We start from the raw sequence: 9792 nt of genomic DNA on the forward strand, positions 1-9792 counted from the left end.
AAGGCAGATGCTGCTGTGCATAGCATTAACTTTTATTGAATCATTAGAAGGCTGTGCTTTCTTACATTCTAACGAAAGGAAACACAGACTTAGTTGTGGGATTTGATGCAGAGGAGATGATGGAGTGCTGTGGTAGTGTAACTGCTTAGGTAAAGGGATTGGCACTACATTCGTTGAGATGCACTGTTGTGTTTAGGTTAGAGTATTAAACTGTTAGGGATTCAGCTGTGATTGATTCCTATGTGAAAATAATAGAGATTAATCTCATGGAAGGTTCATACAGATATTGGTGCTTCCACAAACATGGGCTGGTTTCATTTATTGTGTCAGCTGTTCATAATGGCCTAATTTGCATTTTATGTATGTTGTGCGCAAAGTGCATATTTGGACAATCCAGGAGTACCCAGTAGAATCCATGAATTGCCTGTACAAACCATGAATTGCCAATACAAACCATACATACCTAACCCTAATCATAACATAACCCGCAACTCTAATCCTAAACCTAACCCTAACTCTCAAATTATGTGGAAAACCAGAAATCCACGGTTTGTGCATAATATATATATATATATATATATATATATATATATATATATATATATATATATATATATATATATATATATATATATATTGTGCACAAGCGCAGATTTGGACAATCCATGGCTTGCCAATACAAACCATGCATACCTAACCCTAAGGCCATATAAACTACATGTATAGTTTCATGTCAGTGCCCTCATCACTCGCAAACCTCTCGCGTGCCCCTCCCTTATACACTTGCACATGTGCCAGCTGCCATATTGTCACGTGTCCATCTTGTGCATTAACGCAGCAGCTGCCAACATCATGGTTCTGATGTGTGTTATAATGTGTAGTCACTTTGAACATACTAATGCTGTGAGTCTGTGAAACCTAGTGACAGAAAACGTGTTAATATTAAATTATGAGTAGAAGAATGTGTTAACATTAAATTATGAGTAGAAGAATGTGTTAACATTAAACAGATACCACATATAAATGTACTGCCCGCCAACCTTAACCGTAACCCTGACCCTGACTCTAGCCTTAACTCTAACCCTCAAATTATCCCAAAAAAAAGTAGAAATCCACAGTTTGTCTATATATGCTTTGCACATAACATATATATTGACATTGTGCCATATCTTCCTTCTCTTTACTGATATTGTCTGTTACAACTTTGCTAAATGTCTATCAACAGTTACCTATCCTGGCTGAAAAATTTGTTACAATCTGAATGAGCAGTCACTTTTAGTAATTACTATTCAAATTATTATTAATTTGAAGTGATTAATAATCCTGATGTTTATTTGATAAATACATCTTCTTGGTCTGACTGTGTGCCTGTGATGATTAGAAGACTTTCGTTCACCTGATAATGTGATGTCAGTAACATAATCTGACAATGGCTCAGTCTGCATATGCAACACTGTTACGTTTACTAAGAAATTATCATAAATGACAACAATTAATGTTATGCTTTCAGGTCTTGCAAGTTGTGAAAGTCTTGTTGAACACATGAACGTTGTGGTAAGGCCAGTAATGTCTGTATTGGATAGATCAGCGATATTTTGAAGCTGCTGTGATGTGTTGAATTTCTTCACCTGACTGTATTTCCATTTGATGACAGTAAACGAGCTTTTTAAGTCTGAGTAGCTTTATAGCATTCATTTTTGTATTTATGTTGTATGAGGTACGTTTTGTTGACTTTGTCTCTGTGTTAGGTTGTGGACTATTTCACTTCATTAAGGTATCAAGAGGTGAGGTTAGATCAATGGTGTTGAGTCTTGTTTGAGATTACATTGATGATAAAGTATGGTGATTTCAATAGTTAGGAGTATGAGCCATTACTTGTTTAAGTCTCTGAGTGGTGTTTCTGCTTTTGTTGACTATGTTTTGTAATTATATGTTTTTTGATTGCTTGTTTTCTTCTTAGGCTTGAGTGTCTTACCAACATCTTTTCCAGATAAACTGTAAGTAATAATTATGATTGTATGGGTATCTATTGTATGGGTATCTGTGCTCTGTGTTACTCAACATGATTGTTCTGCCTACTCATCTCTGTTTGTTTGCATGCCATTCAACAGATGAAGTACATGACTGAACAAGTACTACAACAGGTCAACAAAGACTAATACAGACTTCACGATGGTCGCCTCTTCAGCCACTAGGACAAATACATCCCTCAACTGGATGACAGTCAACAACATTCTTACAGCAGAGAAAGCAGTTCTTCTTGCAGTTCAACCCCCATAAGCCACAAGAGCAAGCTAATGGTAATCAGTGATGATTATGATTACTAATTACTACACAGAATTTGTTTTTCGTTGTTTCATTCACGGCCTGTGTATCATTTGAATTCAATCTAAACCAATGGACACAATATGCAAATGCACCAATAGCAAAGTGCTCGTAACAACACGCTTCAATTCCAGTATAGCATGCACATCTCTGTCTATCTATTTGGATACGTAAACGTTAACTATGTACCATTACCATATTCCCAAACCAAATTCTGAGCTTATAACACTCAGTAAGATCTTGCTCCACCATTCCTTGCCAGCTTATCAGCTTCTTCATTTCCAAATACACCGCAATGACCATTAACATGAGTCTAAGTACAAAGACATACTATGTACTTGTTGCTCAGGAAAATATGCAGCCACAATGAATAGCACAGTATTTTTAGTGTCCATTATGTATAATTTGTATCTGCTCTATGCTGACCACTCAAAACATTCAGATATTAATAAAGACTGCCTAACGTTTTGCCGACCTGGATTCAGCCAATTACATGATAACAATAGTATAGTAAACTGAACATATACATCAAAAGAAAGCTGAACAGCTTGAACATATATGAATGAATGAATTTTGTATTGCGGTATTTATGCATCTTGGAGTGTCCCTCCCCCAGCTGAGTAATATCAAAAAATGCATCAATCAATGTAAGAAAGTTGTTGATGACAATGGTTACCATCTGCAAATTTGGGGGTGGACCCATTAGACGTCATGATCATTTTCTGCTGCTTGATAGCTTTTATGATATGTTACAGTCTGTTAATTATCGTTGCAGGAAAGAACTTACGTCACAGTTTGAAGGAAAACAACGCCCTGACATAGCAGTATACAACTACCGTGACAGCAAAAGGCTACTGGACATTACAATTACCCATCCCTGGTCCAAGACAAATCTAACAGGCAGCAGGGAGAAAGCTGGATTTGCTGCATCTGCAAAGGAGAAAGAGAAGGATGAAAAGTATTTATTGAAGGCAAACAATCTTTGGACACCTCCTTCGGCCATTGAAGTTTTTGGAAAATGGGGGAAACGAGCTGAGGAGACATTGAAGGAGTTGTCTTTGTTGGCACCACCTGTGCTAAATATGCCTTGTGACCAATTCAAGAGAACCTGGGCAATCCAGTTGGCAGTATGTCTGCAGAAGGAGAACTCTGACATAATAGTGACAAGATTATCAGCATTGTCGGGTAAAAGTCAACTAAGGCAGCTATCATGCCAACTTCGCATTTTGGGGTTTTGAAAAAATTAATTTGATCTGACTGACAGGGCTACTACAGCCTAGAACTTTGTATTGTAGCTAGATTTTGTTGTGATGATAATGTTTTTGAAATGAATGCATTTTTTGACTTTGATTGCTCTGACTAACATTTTTAACATAGGGGGACTTTGCCCAAATGACAAGGTTATAAACCCTGCTTACTTAATTAATTAAGTCCCAGGCTCTTGCTTCTGGACAACTGCTCAAATAACCATCTTTCCTGGACTTCACGTGGTTGCACGAGTATCCTTTCATGTGACATGCCAATAAGTAAACATTTCAATCAGTGATCAGGCCTTGTGTTCACAAATCGTTGTTGGTTCCTAATCTACTTATAAAATTCTTGATCAAATCTTTTAATGATAAGCAGCCAACTACCCTTTGCCTGATGTCTGCCATGGATATCTATGCAAGCAGCTACATTATGTTCTAAACACAATCCAACCTATTAACACTTCAGAAGACTGGGTGGAAGGAGATCCCTCAATAACTCAATCATGTACACCAGTCAGACATAAAATAAGAACCATATGCTACAGTCATTTACAGTTTAACACTAATTCTCAAGCATGCAGATAGTGACATTGAACTTGGTAGCTTACATTCCTTAAACTTAATCTTTAATTCTCACCCATTTTACTTTAACAGTATTGGTTAACTTCTCAAGTCGTTTAAAGTCATCCATATTCTTGACATCTCCTCCAACTTGTGTTTTCCAACCATTCTCCTTCCATCTCTCTATCCACATTGTTATAGCTAAACGTCATAAAATTTGGAACTGTGTCAACAGCATATAACAGCATGCCCACATGCCTGTTACAAACCATTAATAACAAATTGGCTGTCTGTTCTAATCTCAAGATGAGCAATATTCTGCTCCTTGGCAATTTCAAGTGCTCGACAGCAAGCCTAAAAGCAGCGTAATGTTAGTTTACCATAAATTAACAAAGCACTTGATGTTTACATATTCTACCACAATCTCAGCTCTCTGATTAGTCTGCTTCCCAACCAAACGCTCACTTGCATTTCTGTATAAAAATATTGCAAGGCCAAATCCACCATCAAACTCTAAATGCAATATTGCTATATCTACATCACATTACTATCTAATAGGCAATATCTAAGTCACATTGCTAAACAATGTGACAACAAGTTGTAATTAAGACACAGCTATGTAGTATTAATACCACACCATAATTCAAATAATAGACTACATTAGCATAATAACAAACAATAAACATACAAAGGATGAGCTGGACCCCAAAATACTCCAATGCCTGCTCTAGCTGTGCACTTTCCATTGTTCTCGCAGCTGCCATCTGTATACACTACCACACAGTCATCCTTCACTTCTTTCACATCTTTCATTTCACAAATAACGAAATCCTCCAACTGCCTCAGTTTCTTGCAATCTGAATTCTGACAACCAGAATCATCAAAAGAAAGCTCTCGTTTCCTTCCAGATAATTTAGTCTTGGGATCTACTTCATCAATAAAAGCATTGGCGTCATTCAATGTCCTAAACTTCTTAAATGATGCGCCAGAGTATCTTAACACTTGAGTATTGCACTCTGCCCTAAAGAGCAATCAACAGTAATTACAAAGCAGCAGCATATAACATACAAGTTGCATGTAAACAAACCTGAACGAATGTAAACACACACACACAAACAAACAAAAATAAACAAGGCAAAGTGGGTACTCGCAGAGCACCTTCAGACTCTTGTGCCTTAATTTTTTGCTGACTGATTTAATGATTACTAACATAACAAATAGATAGAAGTCACGAAAGACAATCTAGACTTTATACAGTGTAAACAGTGCCATATATAGCAAACAATATCTACATGTATTATATGCAGGCACGCGACGTATACTTATATACTCAGACAATTTTATAGTAAGATCTCTTTCATGTTATAGCAGACGTACATGCTGGAGTGTGCATACATAGTAAGAGAGTGTACAGTATATATAAAACTACCAGCTAGCCCGTGCAGCCACATTACTGCACTCTAGAAACCAGCATATTAATGATACTATGCAACGTCTATAACTATTTAATTAAGTAGTAGTTAATTGTAATGAATAGCTTGATCGGTTATATTCAAACAGGTCTAAGATAGAAATAGACAATTAATTTCTAAAAGACTAGTTGTACAGTATCCAGGCACCTCACCTTGGTAAGTAACACGTCCAACAGAGTTTTCTGACTATCTACTGAAACGCTGACATAGAAATTGATAACATTTATTATAATCAGTGTTAGATGCAACACAGTGTAGGAAAGGATTGATTGTAGTACAAGACGTGTGAATAGTTGACTACAGGTGGCATTCAGCTAATAAAGGTGTTTCTTGGTTATCAAGTACTGTACACACAATCCCTAGCTACCATACAAAAGGATGGGGCGACGGAACTTTATGAGGCTTTTTCTTTGCCGTTTGGTCACTTGCACAAATCATTTTTATACTGATCTGTAGTCGAACAAGGAAACGATTTTTTGAAGTAGGTCTTATAATAAAACGTGGTCGTGGAGAGGAGAAATTTGAGGTTCGTGTGTACAGATATATATACAAAGAAAAAAGAAAGACAACTACTTATCACGGTTATCGATATCACCTCTAAGGGCGTATTTGTTTGGGACTATCTTTTTCTGGAAAAGGTTAGATGGAAAGAGACAGGGCACGTTTTACCAATCGAACAGAACCTTTCCGAAACGAGACAGATGAGGTGGTAACAGAGCTATATGCGCATGCGTAGCATCTTTCTAAATAAAAATTGTAAAATTATTGACTAGCGAACACAAGCAACGACAGTGAAGTAACGTAAGACTAATTTATTGTACATTACATGCATTATCATGCCGGTAGGCTGTTCATTTGCCTATCCAGTCATGACGCCGGTACAGCTAACTCTTCTACTAAATGGCAGCGTTGTATACTTCGGTTGTAATCTCCGTTCTTGAATGGATTTTTGCTGATACCGAAGAATTTGACGATGAAGAAGATTTCCTGGATGATTTGATGGAACTTGGCTCCCTTTTGTGGACCAGGGAAGACAGCAAGCCTCGCATTCTAGGTTATGTCGAGAAAGTAGTTCCACTGTATTATGATCAGGATTTTCGGAGGCATTTCCGTCTAAGTAGATCGACGTTTGACGTGTTGGTGCACAAGGCTAGCACTTGGAAAGAGCTATCTTTAGATAGAAGTCGTGGAGGAAGAGTTGCAATACCAGTAGTAAATCAATTACTGATAACGTTATGGTACCTTGGAACTCAGGAAACGTTCGTCAGCTTTCGGATCGGTTTGGTGTTGCTGAGTCAACAGTGCATGGTGTCGTACGGAAAATTTGTAGATGTGTATCATTTTATCTGCGACACACTGCAATCCAATGGCCTCATGGATCCCAAGTTGATAGAATACCAAGAGGATTCGAGAACATAAAAGGATTTCCAGATGTTTTGGGAGCTATAGACGGTAGCCACATACCCATTAAACCACCCAGTCAGGATAGAGATAGCTATATAAATAGAAAGAAATTTCCGTCTCTCATACTGCAAGCTGTTTGTGATCATGATATGTTCTTCCTGGATTGCTATTGTGGCTGGCCGGGAAGTGTGCATGATGCACGAGTTTTGAGGAATTCCAATCTATTTGTTCGGATACAATCCAATCCAGGAGACATGTTTCCCATGCAAGGAACCCACATACTAGGTTACGCAGCATACCCTCTCAACACGTGGCTTTTGACACCATACAAAGACTACGGCCACATGCAACAGGAAGATAGAAATTACAATTACTGTCACTCCGCAACTAGAACGGTAATCGAAGAGCGTTTTCGTTGCTAAAAGGAAGATGGAGGAGGATGAAATTCATCGACGTCACAAGGGTTAAAGAGATTCCGACGATGATTATTGCCTCTTGTGTTTTGCACAATATCTGTTTGTCTCATGACGAGGATATCTCAGAATTTCTTGGTGATGATGATAGTGCAGACACAGAGGTAAATGACTTAGAAATTGAATATCTAAGACTATGTGGTGCGGACTTCGGAGCTGTAGGCAAACGTGATCAAATCAAGCAGTACATTAACTCTCATGCACGAGTTTAATGTACTAAATATGTATCCCTTACACAGATACTGTAAGCAATTAAAGTACACATACTGTAAGTTATAGTACAAACTATGATATCTGGAACTAGATACTACGGCGTACTGGTATTACTATCTTTTATTGCATCAAGCAAGCCGGAAACTAGAGCCATCTTGTCCTCATGCATCTTTGCCAGCAGCTTCATTTTCTCTTGGTGTTGCCTCTCACGTTCCTCTCTACAACTCATCATCATCTTCATAAAACTTTCCTTTGAGGTCTCTCTACCACTTTGCGCTGATCGCCTTGCCTTCTTTGATGGAGTTGGTGCACAATCTTCAGTGCAATCTTCCATCAGAGCTGTGCCTTCTGTATCAGAAATTTCCAATGGAGAAGGTGATCTGGCGTGGTCTCCATCTCCTGAACTACTCATAGTAGCCACTGGTCGGACACTTGGCCTATGACCGTAAATTTCAGCCATTTGTCTGGTATACCTCCATTCCTTTCAATCTCTCCCTATAGAAGCCACAATTCTACAAACATCAACTGATGACAAACGTATGGACTTGCCAGTTTGGTAGTTGTGGTCTTCTACTTCCCGGTAGGTTTTGTGAGATATTTCCACCGTCCCTCACATTGAAGAGCAGTAACTGGAAATGACATCTCGTGCATTCTAGCTGCAACTGTCTCCCATATTTTCTTCTTTTTAAAAGAAGGATTTCTGAATTTTTCGGCAAATTCGGCGTATAGGACAATCAGTGCCTTTGTATCAGAATCACCCCATGTGTGTGTGGTCTTTGTCATAGCATCCACGTTTCCACCTGTGAGAATGTCTACTAACTCTTCGGGAGTTTGTTCTGCAGAGCATGAGAAATCAGCTGCCATTCTTTGAAATTTTGGCGCGGGCAATCCAGAATATGCGCAAATAGTGGTCTGGAAATGCTAGGCTAAGCGAATGCGTTGATTTGGAAGGTTGAAGCTATGGACACAAGTTTTATATGTCTATAGGTGCGTTTTCTATCCTTTCTATCTGTATTGATGGTAGGATAGGTCAGAAAGTCTATCCGCTCTATCTTTTTTCGGAAACAGAAAAGTTACCAATCAAACAGCGTACATACCTTTCCAGTCTATCCTTTTCCGGAAAGGCTTGGGAAACTGTTCATGCTATCCAGAAAAAGAAAGGTGCCCAATCGAACACGCCAGCGGGCCTTTTCACTCTATCTGTTTCTAGAAAGGTCCCAAACGAATACGCCCTACGTATACCCATGCATCTCTATGTATTATATACTACTTCTCTAAATTATTTATATGATGACTAGAATAGCATATAATGAAACATTGGCGGGAATTTATTTTGGAGGTTTGCTAAGAAATTGAGGAAACAGGATATTGGCGGATTATACTTTGGCGGCTGGACATCGTTGTTTGGTAACTGATAGATCTAAGTTTTACCATAATGTGGTCTTGATGTGTTTGACAGCTGTGTTCACGTCGCTCACATATCCCTAACTTACTGCATAGTCTCCAACTACGGCACAACAGACGGCAAGCAAGGATTACCTGACCACGTGCCTGATGACGTCAACATATCCCGGAGAACAAATTTAAATGGTGAATTTTATATTAGCGGTCGCTGAAAAATCCGCCAATCCACCAAACTAAATTCTCCGCCAATATTTCATCTTATACAGTATAAAGGCTAGAGATCTCTATAGTTATAATTACATGTACACGTCCGTCTAACTAAACCCTGACAATTTACAAAGACAAACAAGTGAGCTAGCAAAATTCACACACCACGTTCTATAAATGCCCGGAATCCTTCCTCTTCTGACGGCATAGAAAGACATCGTTCTTGCTATCAGCATGAGAAATGACCTCGAACACCCGACATCTCGCGCAAATGTATATGTTTAATTAGTTAATTAATTAATTATATGTACCTATAGTTATACTCCGGTTGATACTGTAAATCAAACTATAAATGTTCGTAAACTGCCATAAACTCTATTTTGCAAGAAATAAATGTAGGTGCGGTGACTCAATTTACACCCGGTTTCTAAAAAAATTAGTACCGACTTAGCTTCGTTCTCGAATCTCGATCAATACAAGTGT

The 9792-nt window shown here is 38.4% G+C and overlaps 2 protein-coding genes and 1 non-coding gene across 5 annotated transcripts; 2 read left to right on the top strand and 1 right to left on the bottom strand.

Moving 5' to 3' along the window:
• Positions 1 to 794: 794 nt before the first annotated feature.
• LOC134183496 (ribonuclease H1-like) lies at positions 795 to 9571 on the bottom strand. Of its 3 annotated transcripts, none has more exons than XM_062651051.1 (7): positions 9475 to 9571; positions 4825 to 5157; positions 4555 to 4609; positions 4406 to 4490; positions 4213 to 4337; positions 2521 to 2638; positions 795 to 918 (listed from the first exon to the last, which is right to left on the bottom strand). In XM_062651051.1, exons 1-6 carry the CDS (start codon positions 9543 to 9545, stop codon positions 2555 to 2557), a joined length of 753 nt encoding a protein of 250 aa, XP_062507035.1. In that variant the 5' UTR covers positions 9546 to 9571; the 3' UTR covers positions 795 to 918; positions 2521 to 2554. The 3 variants fall into 3 exon arrangements, with proteins under 3 accessions (XP_062507035.1, XP_062507036.1, XP_062507034.1); XM_062651052.1 differs by lacking the exon at positions 795 to 918 and having other exon boundaries at positions 2113 to 2638; positions 4825 to 5000; positions 5067 to 5157; XM_062651050.1 differs by lacking the exon at positions 795 to 918 and having other exon boundaries at positions 2113 to 2638.
• LOC134183859 (small nucleolar RNA SNORD36) lies at positions 1602 to 1681 on the top strand. The gene has a single exon (XR_009970606.1). It is a non-coding gene; the product is annotated as a small nucleolar RNA SNORD36 (small nucleolar RNA).
• Positions 2648 to 3796, top strand: LOC134183497 (uncharacterized). The gene has a single exon (XM_062651053.1). The coding sequence runs from the start codon at positions 2988 to 2990 to the stop codon at positions 3561 to 3563; it is 576 nt and encodes a 191-aa protein (XP_062507037.1). The 5' UTR covers positions 2648 to 2987; the 3' UTR covers positions 3564 to 3796.
• Positions 9572 to 9792: the final 221 nt, after the last annotated feature.

This window comes from Corticium candelabrum, chromosome 8 (genome assembly GCF_963422355.1).
Source record: "Corticium candelabrum chromosome 8, ooCorCand1.1, whole genome shotgun sequence".
NCBI lineage: Eukaryota > Metazoa > Porifera > Homoscleromorpha > Homosclerophorida > Plakinidae > Corticium > Corticium candelabrum.